This window comes from Argentina silus (assembly GCF_951799395.1).
Source record: "Argentina silus genome assembly, chromosome: 1".
Taxonomy (NCBI): Eukaryota; Metazoa; Chordata; class Actinopteri; order Argentiniformes; family Argentinidae; genus Argentina; species Argentina silus.
In genome coordinates, this window is record NC_139655.1 from 10,377,896 (window position 1) to 10,398,097 (window position 20,202).

General features: G+C 44.6%; 2 protein-coding genes across 7 annotated transcripts in view; both read left to right on the forward strand.

The window, feature by feature from the left end:
- The window catches only part of kiaa1217 (KIAA1217 ortholog), a gene marked incomplete at its 5' end in the record, with an annotated part of 109,931 nt that extends 92,588 nt beyond the window's left edge, over positions 1 to 17,343 (forward strand). For 3 of the 6 annotated variants that reach the window (XM_083682999.1, XM_083682996.1, XM_083683000.1), the window contains 15 exons: positions 1,541 to 1,645; positions 2,233 to 2,282; positions 4,015 to 4,154; positions 4,323 to 4,498; positions 6,494 to 6,630; positions 6,934 to 7,081; positions 7,774 to 8,296; positions 8,469 to 8,676; positions 8,987 to 9,288; positions 9,511 to 9,666; positions 10,109 to 10,228; positions 11,759 to 11,836; positions 12,257 to 13,879; positions 14,417 to 14,548; positions 15,620 to 17,343. In XM_083682999.1, coding sequence (XP_083539125.1) covers positions 1,541 to 1,645; positions 2,233 to 2,282; positions 4,015 to 4,154; positions 4,323 to 4,498; positions 6,494 to 6,630; positions 6,934 to 7,081; positions 7,774 to 8,296; positions 8,469 to 8,676; positions 8,987 to 9,288; positions 9,511 to 9,666; positions 10,109 to 10,228; positions 11,759 to 11,836; positions 12,257 to 13,879; positions 14,417 to 14,548; positions 15,620 to 16,153 — 4,432 coding nt within the window. In that variant the 3' untranslated portion in view covers positions 16,154 to 17,343. The remainder of the gene's footprint in view (positions 1 to 1,540; positions 1,646 to 2,232; positions 2,283 to 4,014; positions 4,155 to 4,322; positions 4,499 to 6,493; positions 6,631 to 6,933; positions 7,082 to 7,773; positions 8,297 to 8,468; positions 8,677 to 8,986; positions 9,289 to 9,510; positions 9,667 to 10,108; positions 10,229 to 11,758; positions 11,837 to 12,256; positions 13,880 to 14,416; positions 14,549 to 15,619) is intronic. The other 3 variants (XM_083683001.1, XM_083682998.1, XM_083682997.1) reach the window with 3 other exon arrangements.
- A 1,564-nt stretch (positions 17,344 to 18,907) lies between these two features.
- Positions 18,908 to 19,971, forward strand: LOC310825017 (uracil nucleotide/cysteinyl leukotriene receptor; the record flags this gene model as incomplete). The annotated part of the gene is made up of 1 exon (XM_083697425.1): positions 18,908 to 19,971. One exon carries the CDS (start codon positions 18,908 to 18,910, stop codon positions 19,862 to 19,864), a length of 957 nt encoding a protein of 318 aa, XP_083553551.1. The 3' UTR covers positions 19,865 to 19,971.
- Positions 19,972 to 20,202: the final 231 nt, after the last annotated feature.

Here is a 20,202-nt window from a genome sequence, read left to right on the forward strand (position 1 = left end):
TTTTCACAGTGTATATTTTCATGTTATTCTGGTTCTGTTGTTCCAATAACACTCATCTTGTATGCCCTGTTTCGACTGTACAAACCGGCAGTCATTTTTGTGGCTAGTTCAACTTTGCTGGTTTTGTTGAACTGAAGGACAGAGCACATAAACACAGGAAGGAAGGGGGCATGAGGGACTTTCTCCAGTCAGCCAATCATTGGTTTCATTGGAATGCATTAGAATGAAGGCTAGGGGGCTGTATGTGCGCTCCTGAAAACCAAAGACAATATTGACCAGGTTGGGTAAGACCTGGGCTTTTGAATCAGCCCAATCACTGGAACAGATCAAGTAGGACCACCTGCATGGCGCAAACACCATCTGAAATCGCCCAGGGGTCTGGGAAAAGAGAGAAGGAATTTTAGTGGGGAGATACTGTACATTCAAAACAAACAGGCTATTTTAGGCAATTCACGTATGCTATTAAACACCAGAGAGAATCCTTGATGCATAAGCTACACATAGGAAACTATTGTATGATGCACAAATACTATATGTGTAAAGGGTACAGTGCTGCATTGACTGTGTCTAGGCCATATTTAGGATACCTTTCTCTTGTGCTTGGTATTGCAGTGTTCAGAGACACCATAGCCTACTGTTGGGCCCTATAAAGTACTTTGTCTGGGGCTGTGTACAGCACAGAGTCACAGTCCCTCCCATTGTCCTCATGTAGCCCCAGTCAGTGTCTTCCTCTGCCATTAGATAAGTGATGACATGTGAAAATAGAGTGCTTCTCTATGTCCGTGCCTCACTGACCACCAAGCAACTCAGTATAAGGAACTCTATTCACCCTGTGTTTGGCTTTCTCAGAATTGCTGGAGTAATATGAGAATTGATGAGTTTGTCTCCTCTCTTTCTTGACCAGGCGCCGGTCACTGTGACACACGCTTTTGTTTTAGATACAATGTGAGCCCTAAGCTCCCAACTCATCTGAACCCCCTGGGCTCAATCCACTAGACAGCCCTGGTCTTGTTTTCAGACGGTAGTGTTGTTTTTTCTAGACTACTCCGGTCAGCCTCTGAAAGCGAGTTGCAGACACACTAAAGTGGTATTATTATACTATGATAGACTGGATATGAGGTTTATTTGTCCGAATTTACTACTTAGTGCCTTATCACGATAGTTTTACAGCTTGGAACACTTATACGTAGCCAGCTATTACTTTAACAGTGCGTTTATGTTTACATAGTGGAAGTCCTACCTATTTTACAAATCAATTAGCCTATTATTGCTAAAATCCCCTTTTGTCTATTTATAGATCCCACATTTTCTGAGATATAAAATACTTTTAAATGATATTCTCAAAATTGCTATATTATCAACTTTTAACTATTTATATTTCTACATGTAGGTGAAACTCATTGTTATATAGATAACCACATTGGCAATAATGATATGCTGGTTCTAGATGAGACCACCCCTAATTCTGATGTTATACTGACAACTCTAACTCCCAGCAAGCCCCAGTGTTAAAAGCTTCATTTTCTGATGTTTCCTGCAGAGAGCGAATGAAGGCTATGGAGCAACAGATTGCCAGCTTGACTGGTCTTGTTCAGCATGCACTTTTAAAGGGGCCAAACACTAGTGGCACCAAGGAGGCTCTCAGGTAAGCAAGAAGAAAGAGAGAGGGGCAGCGTGGGACATTCAGTTCTAATAGATAAGCCCGCTGCCCAGCCAAAGTGGAAGAGATAAAAACAGATAAAGTATCTCTCAATTGTGGCCATCTCAGCCAGCCAGGATAAACAGAGCTTTGTCAGGGGGAAATAGACGAAGGACGAAGTGGACGAAGGGTCTGATATTGAATCCATTTATTACCTATAAATAAATGACTGCCTTGATTGGTTTATCTGGCTGCATTTTACCTTTGCATTTCAACTGACTCTATGGAGACCTAACTGTGTTTGCCTGACTCTTTGATTGATATCTTTAACCGCCATGACTGGAATGAAAATGGAAGTGTCAGACGATAACTTATCGTCAAACACTGGAAATCTCAAACCATAACAGCCATCTTTTTAACCTATACGTTTGTCTGTCTGTCAGTCTTTCCAACCATATGACTGTCTGAATGTCCTTTCTTTTACTAATACAGTATGTACCTGTCAACCCAAACTGCAGGATAAAGCCCAGTTGCTTATAGTCTCTTCCTTTTGGATAAAACAGCATGTATATGTTTTCTCTTTCTTCTTTCAGTGAAAGACCCATGAAGACAGCATCTCCGGCTCACAGTGCTCATAGTTCAGGTCAGGATCACATCTACTCTTCCATATGTGCTCCATGATGTTCTACTCTACTTCAATGGACTATGTGATGTGTTGTGTCCCACATGTTCCCCCATGATACAGTGCACAGACAAGTCACCCATTTTAATGTCATTCAACACAGTCTGCCATATGCTCTCTCCCTTGTGCACCACTGGAGAAAGTCAAGTAAAGTCAGGCATGTTTGCGTGTCGCCAACTCATATTCCCCTCAAATCCTCTCTCTCGCACACATAGCCAGGGGAGAAAGGGAAAAGAAATAAACCTAATATGAGCTGCTGAAAGCATTACTTAAAACAAGACAGAAGTATTATTTTTCAAGCCCGCCAAGATGATTTGGCGATTCAATCTTGTCTGCAGCGGTTGGGGGCAGATTTGGGTTTGATAAAAGAAGAAGAAATGCAATCTCGAGAGCAGCAGAACGAAAACAGAGCCGCTCTCACATCTTGAGATACACTCCTTACCCGCTCTGATAGAATGTTGTGCAAAAAGTGAAACTCCAAAACACCAAAATACATTTTTATACCTCGCAGGATTTCCTTATGCGTATCACTTCCTGGATCAAACATAAGGAAATGATGGTGCTTGGGTCTCTCTGAATACTTTACCTCATTGTAACCACATACGTTTTCCCTCCATAGATGAATGTCCTTAACCTCGTACACGGCAACACAGTAACAGCACTCATTTTAACCTGTATATCAGGTCAGTGCAGGTGCAGCTGTCATCTTTACGAGAGAGAATAGCCCTGTGTTCCCTAAGCCACTCCAGGGCTGGTATCTGTGTGCTGGGAGCTTTGGAGTGCACACAGAACATTCCCCCCGTCATTGTTTTGACTCTGGGCAGGATTCGCAACTTCCGCTAAGGGACTTTGTGGCTAAAGCTGTAATGGGAACACAAGTTTGCCTCCAACAAGTGCCCAGAGGCAAACCTCTGTCTCGGTTCAAAGGTCAAACTGCAGTCTGAGTGTGAGAACCAGTGTAACTGAATTAGACCTGAGTTACTGACACTGTTGGAAGAGGGCATGAGCAGAGTCAGACTCTCCAAGGCCACAAACATTAAGTCTGGTGGTTACCACGGTTTCAAACCCGTCTCCATTCCTCACAATGATTTAAATGGTAAAGTCGGCGGTTGGCAGTCTATTTCAGAGGCACTGCCAACGTAAGTACCCGCGTGCTCCGCTGGGCAGCGGGGGAGACGCCACGGAAAGCGCAGGCACTCATTACTAAACATTAGGAATATTAAATCAGGCCTCGGCGCGGCCGCGGGGAATGTGTTTGCAGACGTAAGAGCTGTGCCCCAGCCAATGAGTCATAGACAGAAGGCAGAAAAGGTGAAAGAGAGGGGAGGAATGAAACACTGCTACATCCATTCAGTCTCAGAGGAGCAGAGTAATGCCATTTCTACTTTTGATGTGCCTGCCTGTGCACTTTGGACGGTGCAGAATTTCATCTACCATCAATGAGGTTATAATGTATTGCCTTCTGCCTGAAAAGTTTCCATGAAATTGTGAAAGAAATGTTGTATGTTCTCTTGGAAGCGTCCACTGCATACAGTTTGCATAATCAAAGAAAGCGAATTCAGACACTTTTTATCACAAGCCTCATGTAAACTCAGATGCCTTTGCTTTCAGCATTGTGGACTACTGTAGCTACTTATGCTATATTTTAGACCTATGATTTGATTTTGATTTTATCTCATAATAATTGATTTAGGAGGTTCCCCAGTCCTGGCACCCAAAAGTGCCGTGCCCCTATCTGAGAGTGGCTCCACCCCCCTGCAGGTCAACCTGCTGCAGTGCAGGAAGAATGTGTCTGACCTCCGGCTGCAGCTCCACCAGATGAGACAGCTGCAGGTAACTCCCCCTCAATGTGCTATCTACTGGTCTTGAATGGAAATGTGCAAATAAGAGGATTGTATCAATATGACTAGTAGTGTACTACTTTGTTTGTGTGTGTCTGTTTATATTCATTAATATGTGTGTTTGTGTGTGTGTGTGTGTGTGTGTGTGTGTGTGTGTCAGCTCCAGAACCAGGAGACGTTGCGGCAGCAGCTGAAGCGGGCGGAGCAGGAGATCAGTGTGAAGCTGGCGGAGGCCATGAGGCGTCTGGAGGACCCTGTACAGAGACAGAGGGCCCTGGTGGAGGAGGACAGACACAAGTACCTGGGCCTGGAGGAGAGGGTGCTGCTGCAGCTAGGGTAAGAGGGAGGACACTTTAACTAGGAGATGTTAAATCCAGGGCATGACTCTCTGGGGCCACAAACATCCTATGGCACTTTGAGGACTTGGAAAACCAATACATAAATTCAGACCATTAACTCAAACCCTTACAAGCTCTTCACACACCCTTGATACAAATTAAATAACTTTCATCCATAAGAACCCCCCTGGGTTCAACTTTAACATCACACCTGAGGTGTTCACCCACAAAATGACTAGCAAGCACACACCCTGCAAATTATGGCAGGTTTGTACAGGCAAGCCATGTCTGTCTGTCTCTCATTTGAACAGAACGAAAGCTACGGAACAACAGACCAGGCAGTGGAGCAATTATTTACAGCATACACTTGTCGTGGCTTGTCAATGGGGAGCAGTAATTTAATCCTTTTAATTCCAATGTTTAACAGGCAAGGTCAAAAGCCTGGGCTCTGTAGACAACAGTAAACGTATGACCTGATCAACATGGCGATAGGATAAGACTTCTTCTTCTGGGGGAATTAGACAGGCATGGGGCTTTGGAATGGGCTCGGTGTTGCCCTTAATGCTCTGCCAAATCTGAGTCAGCAAACAGCGGCCGCAGTAGTTTTTTAAATAAGGCTAGTTAATGAGGTCTGTTTGGCTGAGATGCAATGGGGGAATGTGTTGTGAAATACCGCAGCCTTCTCCAGAGAGAGACCAGATTTAACACAACCTGGGACTGAGAGAGTGTTGGCAAATCCTAAAAACACTTGGGAAAAAATTAGGCAAATTACTTTGGTGTTTTAAATAGAACTGCTTCATGTAATGATTACTTTTGAATCTGCTCCACTCCTGAGAGTATTATCACAATTGATGTCTTACCAAGGACAGGGAAGGTATCAAGTGTTATATAACCTTTCACAAATTGTAATAAATATACAAGTTTTCATAGAGGCAGTATGACTGCATTCTCTCTGGACCCTTGATTTAGTCATGTGTATTTGAAGTCTGTTCCATTCACCACTCATATAGCAAGGGAGTTTAGAGCTGGCTGTCAGGAAGAGATCCTGTTGCCCTTGAGCAATAGAGAAAGATGAGAGAGAGAGTCAAGTGCACATTAAGCCTCCTCAAATAGATGATCCCCGATATATCTTAACTGTTTGTCAAGCTATCATTAGAAGAGGCTTTTAATGCAGTGATACTTCACAGACTGGCATTATAAATATTACTCTCAATTTGACAGAGGCCTTGAGAGAGGGAAGAGCTGTGTATATTCTTCCTGGTTGTTGTTTTCTGTAGAGGTTTCCCATAGTCACCAATCACTAAGAGGCCTTCACATAAGAGAGTTATGACACTGGCACTAGTTATACACTCCCTATTGAGAGAGCCCTACAAAAGTCTATCTTCCCAAGGGAACCTGATTACAATGAATCGCCATTTCAGTTCTCTCATGTAATCCAGCCCTGCTCACAATGCTAACGTCCAGCACATTTCCCCCTGGAGTTGACTGGTTCAGTATCCCAGGGAGGCCTGTAGTTCGGCCTGATATGTATCCTATGTGAGGAAGTGCTCTCAACAATAAGCCCAGTTTCCATGTGTACACATTTCAGGTTTTGGAAAGTAACCCAATCCCATCCAAGCAGTTTCAGACTGGAGGAGGAAGTGCACTGTGGTCTGGAAAATAAAGGAGTAATAATAAAGGAGGGGTCCATGATGATAACATTTAGAGATGTTTCCTGTCTTACATAGTCTGATATAATCTGTGTTTTTAGACGCACTGTATATCTGACTTGCTCTCACTTTCACTTGTCAATCACTGACAATAGACTAATAGAGCGTCCAGCATCAGCATAAGGATAAACTAGTATGCACTGCCCTCTACTGTTGACAAGGAGTATAGCTGGCTTATATATGTGTTTTCACCAACACCCTCTCTCTCCCCCTCCCGAAGTGTTGTGTTGTTGGGAGTTGTAGAGTTGACCGTCCTCTCTCTCTCTCTCTGTCTGTGTGTGTAGGGAGCTGGAGCAGTATGTGGACACTCTGAAAAGGGAATCCAGCTTGGGGGGGGCACAGAGAGCTGTGACCCTGAAGGATGTCGAGGAGGGGGCTGTCAGCCTCAGGAGGGTTGGAGAGTCTCTGGCAGGACTCAAAGGTACAGTAAGAGCCCAGAACAAAAGAGAAGTTATGTCTTGGTCAGCCACCCAGCACATTAAACAAATCACAATCTGAATTTAAGACCATGATTTCTTGATTTAAATCCAATGTGTTGGAACTGGCCTGGAACAAAAGCCTACACATGCAACAGTCCCCCAGGACTTATACGGCCCGACCCTGATCTGAAATGTAATATTTTTATGAAGCGAGATTGGATCATGTCTAATTTCATCCAATAGTCAAGTGTTGGGTTTGTCCATTCTAAAGTAAAAATAAGTATGTTTGCTGTGTTCTCTTTCAGGGGAGTTCCCAGCCCTGCAGACCAGGATGAGATCGGTGCTGAGGGTGGAGGTGGAGGCAGTCAAGTTCCTCAAGGAGGAGCCTCATAAACTGGACAGCATGCTGAAGAGAGTCAAGAGCCTGACAGAGACACTCAGCGGCCTGAGGAGGTACGTAAACAAGGGAGGGAAGGAGGGAAAGAGAGAAGGAAAGAGATGAGGAGAGGGAGAGGGGGGGATTGTGGAGGAAAACAAAACATCTCAGAGAAACCAGAGACTGGGCCATATGGTAATAGGGTTAGAGACAGTAAGTGTTTATTATGCTATTATGCCGGCAAGCTGGCCTCCATCCCATTAGACAGGTCATGCAGAATTGACGGAGGGTGGCGTCCATGTTGATTTACCTCCGCTGTCTCCAGTGAAGCAATTTGAAGATTAATTCAGGAGATACTGCAGCATCTTATTTCCATATAAATATCCGTCAAAGACGCCTGGCTCTGTGGGTCGCCATCACTTTCACCCTCAGAGCGCAACGCTGCCAAAACCATCTACATTACATCATCCCTTTCAGCTGTGTTTTCTCCCCTCACGTCAGAGTTGATCAAACTCATTTGTGCTGAGTTTGGACCAAATTCAGCTAAATATGTTTGTTGTGGTGTGTCAGTCTAGACAAGCTAAGTAGGGACAGTACTCCTCTCTGATTTCAAAGTTCTGTATCCACCCATTGGGATGGACAGAAGCTTTTTTGTTTTGCTTTAGTTTATGCTCTATACATGGTCTCACTCTCAACTTTGGTTGTACTGTACATGTATCTTGTCAAATAAGTCAGTACTAAGTCTCCCCCTGACCTCTCTGTCCTAAAGATGTACAACTGAGAGCCTGCTGAAGGGTAATGACCCAGCCGTGTGTGCCTCAGTGACGCCAGCCTCAGTGGATAACAACCCTGCCCCAGGGGTAGAGTGTGACACACCCACGGAGACTCCTCCTGCTGTGGTGGCAGCCCAGCCCGCCTCCCCTGCGGCCTTGCCTGAGCCCCAGACCTCCACCATCAGGTCAGAGGTCATGCCAGCCTCCCCGGTGGTCATCCACCACGTCCAGAGCTCCCCGGTCCACATGCAGCAGTCCCAGCAGTCTGCGGCCCTGGTGATCCAGCCCAGCCCCCCACCCACATCTCCCCCGACCCCCACCCATGGCCGGGACTCCCCCAGCTTATCCAATGGGAGCACCTCCGACCCTCCCAGTCCCGCCCAGCAGAAGAAGACCCAGGCCAACCCAGAGCTGCCCGCGCCAGTCAATAACGGCAATGGCACGGCCAACCAGACCCTCTTCATAGAGGAGATCCACACCAACCGCAGCAAGAGCAAAACCAGGGCCATGAACATAGAGGTAGTCAGTCCCGATATTATGTGATCATATTTCATTTGTGGGTCATTTAAAGCATCAATATGTTTGAGAAAACGTACTTTGAACATCCCGCCCCCTCTCTCTCTTTTTCACTCTCCCTCCCTCCCTCCCTCCCTCTCTCCTTCCCTTCATCTTGCCCTCCCTCCCCCCACAGGCTGCAGAGAAGGAGTGGGAGGAGAAGAGACAGAACATGGGCCACTATGATGGGAGGGAGTTTGAGAAGATTCTGCAAGAGGCTCAGGCCAACATGATGAAGGGCATCCCCAGTCTCGAGGTGGGGAGTGAGGGGGAGATCTCTCCAGTGCCCCCTGCTGCCCCGATGGAACAGGCTGATGACAGCAAGCCTGTGGAACCACCCCAAGGTAGGGCTCTGCACAGCTTAAACTCCAAACCAGGGAATCAGAAACCTGGCATACTCTACATTTACCATATCAATAACCTGATTTGTTTACCTCATGTTTGCCTGTGCGTGGGTATGTGTGTGGGTATGTGTGTGGGTATGTGTGTGTGTGTGTGTGTGTGTGTGTGTGTGTGTGTGTGTGTGTGTGTCTGTGTCTGTGTGTGTGTGTGTGTCTGTGTCTGTGTCTGTGTCTGTGTCTGTGTCTGTGTCTGTGTCTGTGTCTGTGTCTGTGTCTGTGTCTGTGTGTGTGTGTGTGTATTTGTGTATCACAGAGGACCCTCAGCCAGAGTCCAGCTCAGAGAAGCCAGCCAAGCCTGGGCCTGAGAAACCCCCTAAGCCTGTGTTAGAGAAGTCTGTCAAACCTGCTGTGGAGAGACCCTCCAAGCCAGGGGTAGAGCGGCCCAGCAAGCCCACCAGCCCCAGTGACAAGGTCAGCAAGCTCAGCACTGAGAAAGCCAGCAAGTCTCCCCCACCACCCCCGCCCAGGAAGACCTTCCCCTCCAGCTCTGGAATGACCACCACACGGTCAGGAGAGGTGGTCTTCACAAGCAGGAAGGAGTCTGTCTCTGCACAGGTCAGTCAGCACTGTGATCTATTTAGGGTTGTTCTGTGGTCCAACCACAGGAATACCACCTATGTGGTCCCATCTGCGGTCCACACCTTATGGGAGGAAGGGGAAGAGGGGAGGAAGGAACCAATTAAGGGATGTTATTGAAACCTTCAGGCACATAATGAAACCTTGTGGTTGAAAAATGCTGAAATATTGAAGATGTATTCTCCCTTCTCATCCATCCAGGAGGGAGAGGAGGAGGCCTCAGCGCCCCCACCCCAGCCTAAACCCACCAAGGTCCCTCCAGAAACCAAGCCCAAGCCCTCAACCCCTCCCCCCATCGCTGCCTCAGCCATCCAGGAGGAGGAGGATGAAGGGGACAAGATCATGGCAGAGCTCCAGGTGAGATACAGACACGCGCACGCATGCATGTGCGTGCAAACACACACACACACACACACACACACACACACACACACACACTATCCCTATGGGTATCACACTTTGGGTCCCTTATTTCCCTGGTGGTTGGGTTCCTTCTGATGGCAGAGAATGGGCACAGTCAATTACTAACAGTAACAAAATAAGGGCAACTCAATCACTAATAACCCAGTTCCATCCCCTTTTAAAGTGAAATCGTTTCACCATTATAATACGAAGTACATAGTTTTTAGCATGCTAGTGTACTATTTTCAGGCTCAATGAGTGTGGTGACATTATTTCCACTGCCTGTTACATGTTTCTACAGAGAATCACCTGACACATGGCCCCAGGCATTGGCCTCCCCCCCCCCGCCTCCCCCCAACCCTGTTCCCTAATCCCATGACACATCTTCACTCCTCAGGTTTTCCAGAAGTGCACAGTTAAGGATGTAGGGGTGAAAAGTTTGGTAGAGCCCACTCGAATTGAGCCCCAAATCAGAGAGCTAAGACCAGGGGCCTTATTGCCCCTCAAAGAGAAAAAGGTAAAGGATGTGGCGCCGTTTAGCCGTCCGTCTAACTGCCTGCTTCTGCCGACTGCGTGACACAACCGATGGCTGTGCTTTAATCTCTCCCTGTGCACCTCTCTCACATCCCTGCTTTTGCCTCGGTCAAAAGATATGTAACAGCTCCACCAAAACCTCCTCCTGTCTCTGACTTATTCTCTTTCCTTTTCATTCAACTACCCTCATGCTTTGAACTTGTTTAAAATGAATGGTCTGAAAAAAGGATTCTGCCTCTTGTGTGTATCAAACAATCAATGGTGTTTTACTCGTACTGATTTGATTGCATTATGTTTGTCTTGATTCATCTAAATCAATAAACTAATCAGTTATCTTGAATCTACACACAAACAAATGGTGTTGTCTGTTTCTTTTGAATAACAACTTATCCAAAATCATCATTGTTGCCCAAATAACTTGAATTGATTGGCCATTGAGTGGAACAAGGTTCTCGTTACCTAGCCGACAACCTATTTTTGCAGACTATCAGCCGTCCTGTCCACTTTGCATGCCCCTCTCTTTACTTACTCATCTTGTTTCTGGGGAATAATTCCCTCTTATTTCTCTGCATCCTTATACAACTGTGACATGATTTGCTAATTCATTTCTATACCTGTAGAGATGTCTAATGTGATTGTTATCCACAGGAGAAAATTGTGTTTGTGATTATAGGCTCTGGGGACTCTCTGACTGGCACAGAAACCAGCATATTTCATCATATATTGCACTTCAGTCACTAGATGATAGACAAGAGGATTTGTTGGTATCGAGGGCTAGGCACGCAGGGCCTAAATGACATTTTCCAAATTTTACAGGAGAGCCAAAACAAAACATTGATTCTGAGCCGATTGTATTGTAATGAGTCTTTGTTTATACATTCTATTTCAGTGCAGTTAAAGATCTCAGCTCCTTTTTACCACTTGGTAGATCTCATCAAGAGCTTTCTATTGATATACATTATAACTCTTTTGGCCCAAAATGGCACTTTGCGCGCCAAGCCCTTGTTATGCTTTATGTCATGGTCCCCTAAATACATGGAAATTACTAGATTCCAAATTCCAAATGGTCTTATAGTATTTTTTATAGTTATAGTAGGTTTTATAGTATCCATTTATAATGATCTATCCCCTCATCCTTTCACTACATTTAATTAGAACTCCCAGTACTTTCACATAGACCATACAGTCATACCATTCACTTTTGCCTGCATGTGATTTCCTATAAGGCATTTGATAACATTAAGTGATTGTTTAATGGACAACTTTAACCTATTTAAGTTTCAGCTGATTCATTTTCATTGTGTATGCATTTTCTACTGTATGCTTAAACACTAGATACTGGAACATTCAATCAATAGCCAATCAATAGATGCCTCATAGGAAGCTTATTGCCCAATGCGTTGTTGAGACCATGGATTCAAATCCCAATGTGAATGTCCATTGTAATCCAGTGTCTTGACACATAGAGTGCAGTTGCGCAATAATGCTGTCCCTTCACACACTGTCCTAGCAGAGCTCGGAGCACACTCAGGGGGAAAAAGATCCTGACACAGATGAAAATGGGAACAGCACTGTCCGTCAGAGTCCAGGGGTACGTCTCATACAGAATAGCAGACTGTTAAAATTATACTCGAGCCTGCCTTGAAATGTTTTCCTGTTGTGTCAAATGTCATTTTGTTTGTTAGAACTACATATCAGGTTTTGAATAAGTGGTTTTGATTAAATGGCTGTTTGAAGGTCATATACCTATGAACATGATTTTACATTAGGTAATTGCATGGTAAATGGTTGAATAGTTTGTGTTATTACGCAAGTGGAACAAGGGACAGTCACCCCATTACGATGCAATTGAATAGCAATTACTAACGTTCAATGTAAAAGCATACAATGTTATACATGTAATTACAGTTACTCCATAGGTTTAGGGACAACTGAATATATGTGAGTAAGTACCTAATTGCTTTGGTGAAACATTTGAAACATTGATGCTCTGGTCGTTTGATATCCACAGGTCATATACTATGTCACCGGGCAGATCTCCAAAGAGCAGCCTCCACCACCACAGGGACCGGAGGAGACCCCTGAACGCAGAGAGCCAACACTGTCCCCCTCACAGGTGTCAAATGTCAATGCTAATGACAATTCCCCAAGACAGCAGCAGCAGCAGTCAGGGCCGCCTGTATCTCCCAAGCCTGTGGGTTTAAATGGCCTTCTCCCTCTGTCTCAGAAGCATCTGACATGCTCAGATTCCTTTAAGACCAGCCCTGATGTGGAGGAATGCCCAGGCAGCCCACTGGCTAACATTGTCCCTAATCAAATTAATAAAGAACAGAAGGTAGAATCCTCTATCGTCCAAGGTAGCCTTTCCTCTAGTTATATTGTGTTGCCAGCCCCTTTGCCTGAAGTCACTACGCCAACAGTCATCAGAGCGAGTCCTAAGGATGTGGTTTCTCCACCAGAGAAGGCCCCTAGCGAGCACAGTGATCAGTCCAGGGCTGAGGAGGGAAATGAGGAGGCCAGTCTGAGCCCAGACCTCCCTGGTGAGGAGGCCCCTCCACCCCCTGACAACATAGCCTTCATGATCACCAACACCAAGGTCCAGGCACTGTCCTGTGGCGAGTACCAGGAGCTGGTCAACGCCAAGAGGGACAGCGTCCAGACCTTCACTGTAGGGAACCAGGACACAGGCAGCTCCTCAACTGGTGGCGCCTCCACGCTGCAGGACAATGGCTTCAGTAAGAAGCCTGTCATCATCATCTTTGACGAGCCCATGGACATCCGCTCGGCGTACAAGCGCCTGTCCACAATCTTCGAGAGCGAGGAGGAGCTGGAGAGGATGCTGGCGCAGGAGCGCATCGATGAGGAGAGCGAGGAGTCAGACACGGAGAGGAGTGGCAGGCTGCAGGTAAAAGTCAGGCCTGAGGGGGGAGACAGGGTGGTTGTGAAGGCCCGCAGTGTACTTAGCCCTTCTGACGTTGCTGCAGACCGCAGTAGCTTATCACACTCGGAGCTGACAGAAGGAGGTGAGCACACAGAGTCAGCCAGTGACAGCAAACAAGAAGGGAAGAAGAAGTTCAAGTTCAAGTTCCCCAAGAAGCAGCTGGCAGCCTTGTCCCAGGCTATCCGCACAGGCACCAAGACGGGCAAGAAGACACTGCAAGTGGTTGTGTACGAGGACGAGGAGGAGTCAGATGGCACCGTCAGACAGCACAAAGAAGCCAAGAGGTTTGAGATCATACGCTCCAAATCGACTGCGTCTGCGGACACCTCGAAGATACCAGCGAAGCGAGAACCCTCCGATTCCCACTACAGGACAGATGAGATCCGGAAGAGCACTTACAAGACACTGGACAGCCTAGAGCAGACCATCAAACAGCTGGAGACCACCATCAGTGAGATGGGCCCACGCCCGCTCGAGGAGCCCGCCGGCACAGAGGAGCCCATAGCAGGGTGTGTTGAGAGCACAGATGCTGTGAAGCTGCAGAGGTCTCACTCTCTCCCCTCCTCCAAGGTCTCAGGCCCCAAGGTCCCCCTGGCCAACAAGGCCCCCCAGCGGAAGAAGAGCAAGCCTCAGCTCCTCCCCCGCCCAGTGGTCATCCCCACCACCACCACTGTCCCCAGCTCCACCCAACAGGTCTCTTTCTAGCTCTTGTTGCTCCGAGAGGTTTTGGGTCCTTCTTACTCCTCCCCTACCTTCACTCCATCCCTAACAACTGGGTTTACCAATCATTAATCCACTTCACAGGTGCTTGGAAATGTCGGAGCCCCCCTTTGCTTTCTCCCTCTGTGTGATCATGGTCCACATGATTGGGGAGTGGCATTTTCATGGGTTCCTGCCTACCATTTCTCCTTCGATTCACTGCTCAAACTCTAACCAGGGTTTCAGCAGTGGCAAACTCTTAATCAAAGAATGACACTCTAAAGTTGATTACTCTTTGTTTTTTCTTTATTCTATTATTCCTGGACTGCATGTACTGAATAGGTTGTACTTTTGGTATACGGTACAGGGGGTGCATGTGCTCTTACTGGTGTTGAAGGGTTACAGTCTGTCTTAATGTTGAACAAACAGGTTTTTCACCTGTCAGTGCCTTGTTTTTCATACCTCCAATATGGTGTTCTGTTTTTTCTTTTCTTTTATTTCTTGTTTTGTTTCGTTTGGATCCTCTTGCAGAACGCCAGTGTCGCTTCCCCCACTAGTCGGATGCCAGTCCCCATGTCTGCGAAGTCCAGGCAGTCACCGGGGAGTACTGACAAAGCAGGAAAACAGCAAAAGCTACAGGACGCTCAGAGGCAGTTCCGACAGGTAGTTTTGCTATAGGGCAGCCTTACCAGGGACTAGAGGAAACACACTTGTGTGGAACATAGGGTTAGGTGGAAGCCTATGTTAAGGGAAAAAACAAAACAACCAAAGCTGTGAGATTTCAAGTGTTTTGTTTAAATGGGATTGAGACGGCCATCTTGGATCTGTTGATGTTTCTCTCGATCTGCTCTGACTGAAAGGCATGTTTGACTCTTGACTGTTACCCCATAACATCACCGTACTGTATGCTTCTGCATGTCCACACTGCTCATGGCCTTCGCTGTGTTGGTGACGAGAAAAAAAAAAGAGAAAAGAAAAGAGAATAAAGTTCCCATCACTTCCCCAGTTCCCATCACAGCTGAGTTCCTAAACAGTGTTGCCAATTCCAGGATGCTTTGGCTATATTATACTTTACTAAACTGACACTTCCTATTGGCCACACTTCCTCCTTCCCACAATGCACCTACTATTAAACCCAAACAGCCTATCCTACATATTCCTTCCTTTTATTAATGCACAGCTACTAAACCAGGCTAAAGGAGACACCTCTATCACCCCTCTCATCCTCTTGCACAAATCAGTCAGCGGAGTATTCACCCCAACTGATACAGATATGCACCCTTTTCTGTTCCTTCCCTAAAATTGCACTTCTAGAATTGAATACCCTTCCCCTAACCCAACAAGCATCTCTGGTATTGCCCTCTTACTGGTTTTTGTCCTCAGCCCTCAGACAAAGCGTGACAATCTCTCTAACACACAGTCACTAGAGATGCCCCCCTCCACCCTCTCCTCTTCATTCTATAAATCTTTTCTTTCTCCTTTTTAGTAACATGTGTCTCAGTTAAGTTGTGTTTCTCATCTCAAGTAACCCAGTACAAATATAGCTACTGTAGTTGAGCCTTTTTGCGTGTCTTTCAATCATTTTTGTAATAATGTAGTAATGTGTTTGTGTGGTCGTGCGTTTCTTGTCAATAACTTTAGAGCTCAATGTTGTCTTGCCTTTTACATTTGTTATTATAATTACCAGATCCCTTTTTTGACAAACAGTATCTGTTCTGGCATCTCTGTTTGCAGGCTAACGGAAGTGCTAAAAGAGCGGGAGGGGATCATAAAACGACTTCCCCTACTATACCTGCCTCTAAAATCCCTGCTTTTTATCCTAGTTCTGCTAAAGGCAGCTCCCAGTCTGCTCCAAACTCAGATGCTACTAATCCTATTAACCCTTCCTCCTCCTCCTCTTCCTCTTCCACCACCAAGTCCTCCATCCCGTCCCCCCACACCCCCCGTCCCAGCTCGGCCCCTTCCTCCTCCCATATCCCCTCCCTCTCTAACGGATCCCTCAAACTCCCCACACCTTCGCACACAGGTAAAGCTCTCTCATTCTCCTCGCAGACTCAAAACGGCCGAGCACCCTCCTCCTCCTCCTCTTCCTTCTCCTCCTCCTCCTCCTCCTCCTCCCCCTCCCCTCTATCGCCCACCCCACTGGGCCAGGGTGCGAAGAGCATACGCACCATACACACACCCAGCTTCACCAGCTACAGGCCCCACAACGGCAGCAGCGGGAAATCCTGCATCCCATCCGCCACAGCAGCCAAGGATTCCACTTAGCCCGCGTAGCCCTTCTGGGGTTGTTCTTTATCAGCAGGTAGATTTGTTCATGTTCAACTTTTTCATGTTTGTTTTATATTTTTTCGGGTTCTTGATGTAAAATGTGTAATGGATGCACTCCTCCTCCCCCATTCATATTTCAGTATGATTTGACACTGGCATTCTCACACCATTGCTTTTACTTCTTTTAAGTTGAATTTTCCCTTCACTGATGTTTTTTAACTAGATGTATGATTTTTAATCATTATGTGTATCAGAGTACTGAGTAAATAATTTAAAAGCAAAACAAAATTGAAATAGTTTTACTGCTTCTTAGATGAAGTGGAAGTTCTGGATGATTGAGGTTTTCTCAGTTTGCTACTATTGATGGTATTGAAATATATTTTTCTTACATTATCCAATAATTGAAAAATGTAGAGTTGATGTACAATCATGATGACCATGTAAAAATTATGTGTGTTTTATTTTTCAAACCAGAGACTGGATAACCATAGTATATTTTGATCTTACGATATTTCTTATGTTGCCAGACATTGAGCATAGCCCTAGTATCTGCCTTTTATGAATGTATACTGTATGTATACTGACCCTTAAAGTGGAACTGCATTGACTTCTATTTTCTCATAGTTATTCATGCACTGCCAATTTATTTTTAGTAGATAGCAAACTGGTTTTATGAGGTATATTCTGTATATACAAGTTATCTTTGTAGTTATTGTGCCTATTTGCCAAAGTTGTTGTATGTCACTTCAAGACTATACTAATCATTGGACATAGTAAATGGGAACTCTACTACATGCACTCTCTGGGTGTGATGGCGGAAGTCTTTACCTTCAATAGCTTTACTGGAGGTTAATGTTCCTTAATTTAATGTTTATTGATGTCTAAATGTAAACAGTACTAAAACAAAGTAATTGATAAAACTGTTTCACCATGTGTACATAAATGCTTCTAATATGAAAATTAGTAGTTTTGTTAACATACCAAAGTTTATTTGTATGCATGCCTTTAAGATACTTTAGGAGAGTGATGATGTAAAAGAAGAATTATGTTTGCACAGATAGATTTTGTAAATATTTTGTTTTCTCTCATTTTTGTAAAGCTTTAAACCATACAGTGCTACATAAAAGCAATGTGGTAAAGAAATAACTGTGTTGGAATAAAAACAATAAAGGTCTGCATGCTTGTAATGCATTTTGGATTTTTTTTGTCCTGTAAATGAGTATATTTCGGTGTAACTTATAATCATAAACACAGTAAAACATACCAGAAACCTCTGCGCATCAACTGAACCATCAATAGGTGGTGGTACAACATTCATAATGCTGAGAACTGTGTGTGTGTGTGTGTGTGTGTGTGTGTGTGTGTGTGTGTGTGTGTGTGTGTGTGTGTGTGTGTGTGTGTGTGTGTGTGTGTGTGTGTGTGTGTGTGTGTGTGTGTGTGCGTGTGTGTGCGTGCGTGCGTGTGTGTGTGCGTGCGGAAAGGCAGTCTTACTGAGTGAAACTGCACACAGAGTAGGAGAAACAGGAAGGAACAACTTCTGCTATACTATAGGTATCAGGTAGTTGTATCTGTCATTTGTTGTTTTTTCTAAAGAGATACAGCATTATTGCTCCTGATTGCAAAAGGCCTACTGGTAAGTGATAGAGTCCTTTGCTATCTCAGTATGCAATTCAGATATTTGATATTTTGGGCATACATGCTTTTTATTATTTGAGCCTATAGAGAATTGTATAGAGTTTTATAGTTTAACACTTTATAGTATGTACAGTGCACTCAGAAAGTATTCAGACCCCTTAACTTTTTCCACATTTTGTTATGTTACAGCCTTATTCTAAAATGGATTAAAAAAAAAAATTCATCATCAATCTACACACAATACCCCATAATGACAAAGCGAAAACAGGTTTTTAGAGGGTTTTTTGTTGCTAATTTCTTAAAAAATAAAAAACTGAAATATCACAAGTATTCAGACCCTTTACTTAGTACTTTGTTGAAGCACCTTTGGCATTGATTACAGCCTCAAGTCTTCTTACTCATAAATATGAGTATTTGAGTATTGAGTCTATAACACAACAAAATGTGGAAAAGGTGAAGGGGTCTGAATACTTTGCGAAGGCACTGTACATTTAGAATTTATTTTTTCTCACTAAACATCACTGTGGGGAGGGCTCAAACAGTCTCTGAAATAACTTGAAAGGTCCCATCAGGTGGATGTTGTTTTCTATATCATAAGGCAGCTCATCTCGAGGGTTAGTTTAGTTAAGTTTAGTTTAGTTTATTAGAATCCCAATTAGCTGTTACTATTGCAGCAGGTACTGTTCCTGTATTCCACTCATAATATAAAACACATGTTAGATCAGTTATAGACAATATTAACAAAAATGAACAAAAAGGTAATACTACATTAAATTAAAGTGAAAGAGAATCAAACAAACTGGAGGAGAGGCTCTGTGGTACAAGTTGTTTTTTAAAACTGGTCTTGCTGTTTGCTTGAGTAAGCAGTGGCAAAAAAAGAAGAAGCAGTGGTTCTATACATTACTGTACACTGCATAAAATGTGGTTTTGGTTTGGGTACAGAGAAGAAACCCATAGTTGCATGTCTGGTGGGGTATGTATGTCTGTCTGAAGTGTATGCAAGTTGATTATACAGACACTTAGGATTTTTTAACACACAAATATTTCTCATAAAGACCAGAAGAGAAGCAGTTAAACTGTGTATTATCCTTGTGTCTTTGTCCCAGGCTGAGAGTCATGAACTACACTGAGAAAGAGAGACATGGCTTCTATGTCAAAGGTTCCCATCAGGAGAACATCCTTTTTGCCAGCTTTTACATCCTGATCTTCATCATTGCTGTGCCCGGCAACACCTTCGCCTTGTGGGTATTCTGCCGCCAGAAAAGTACTTCACCCACCAAGGTCTTTCTAAGGCACCTAGCAATAGCAGATGTCTCTTATGTGTTGATTCTGCCTCTGCGTATGATCTACCACTTCTCTGACAGCCACTGGCCCTTTGGAGAGATCTCCTGTCGCCTGGTAGGGTTCCTCTTCTACCTTAATATGTACTGCAGCCTCTACTTCATGACCTGCATCAGCCTGGACCGGCTCCTAGCCGTGACCTTGCCAATCAGGTCACGGTCAGTGCGGAAACCTGTGCATGCCAATGTGGTTGCTGTAATCCTGTGGTTCATGGTGATTGTGTTCATGTGTCCTTTGCTTCTGTCCAAACAACATGTGACTGTTCTTGTTGATAACTCAACCATCATGTGTAACCAGTTGTACTTGGAAAAGACATCTTACAAAGCATTGGTGTCAACTGTTGTGGCATTTGCTGTTCCTCTGGTCACCATTGTGGCCTCCTATGTACTGATCCTACATAAACTGAGGGGAAATCCGCAACAGGAGGAAAGACCTGTAAAAGACAAGGCTGTCAGAATGATCATTCTCATTATGGTTAATGTCCTTGTAGCTTTTGTGCCCTACTATGTGAACCGTATCATCTACATTGAGAGACACAGTCATAGCCACATGACAATAGCATCAATTGAGGCACTCTCAAGAGCCAATCGAGTCACCTCTGCACTAACATGTGTGAGTGGAGTCCTGGATCCCATTATGTACTTCTATCTTGCCAGGACTTATCAACATATACTGCTTCAGCTCTTCTGCAGAGTCAGAGACATGGAAAATGACCAGCAAAACACAACATGAAAAAGTGCAGATGCAGACAGTGATTCAGTGACTAAAATAACAATCTTTCAAATTAATCCCATGTGTAACAGAGAAGGCTGAATACGATAAACTGTCTTTACTGAGAACAAATCTGGCTATAGTAATAAAATAAAGCTATTTTAATCCTCTGTATTGTTTTGTCATGCCTGTTTTTGTATCAATTACGAGATAATGAACTTGATGTGACGATTGAGTTGTATGCTGTATTTTAATCATCAATCTTGCTTGATTAGAAGACAGTTACGGCATTATTGTCAAATTAGTAAATTCCGTGATCACCACACGAACACGTTATTTGATTTATTAAAGCATCAAAG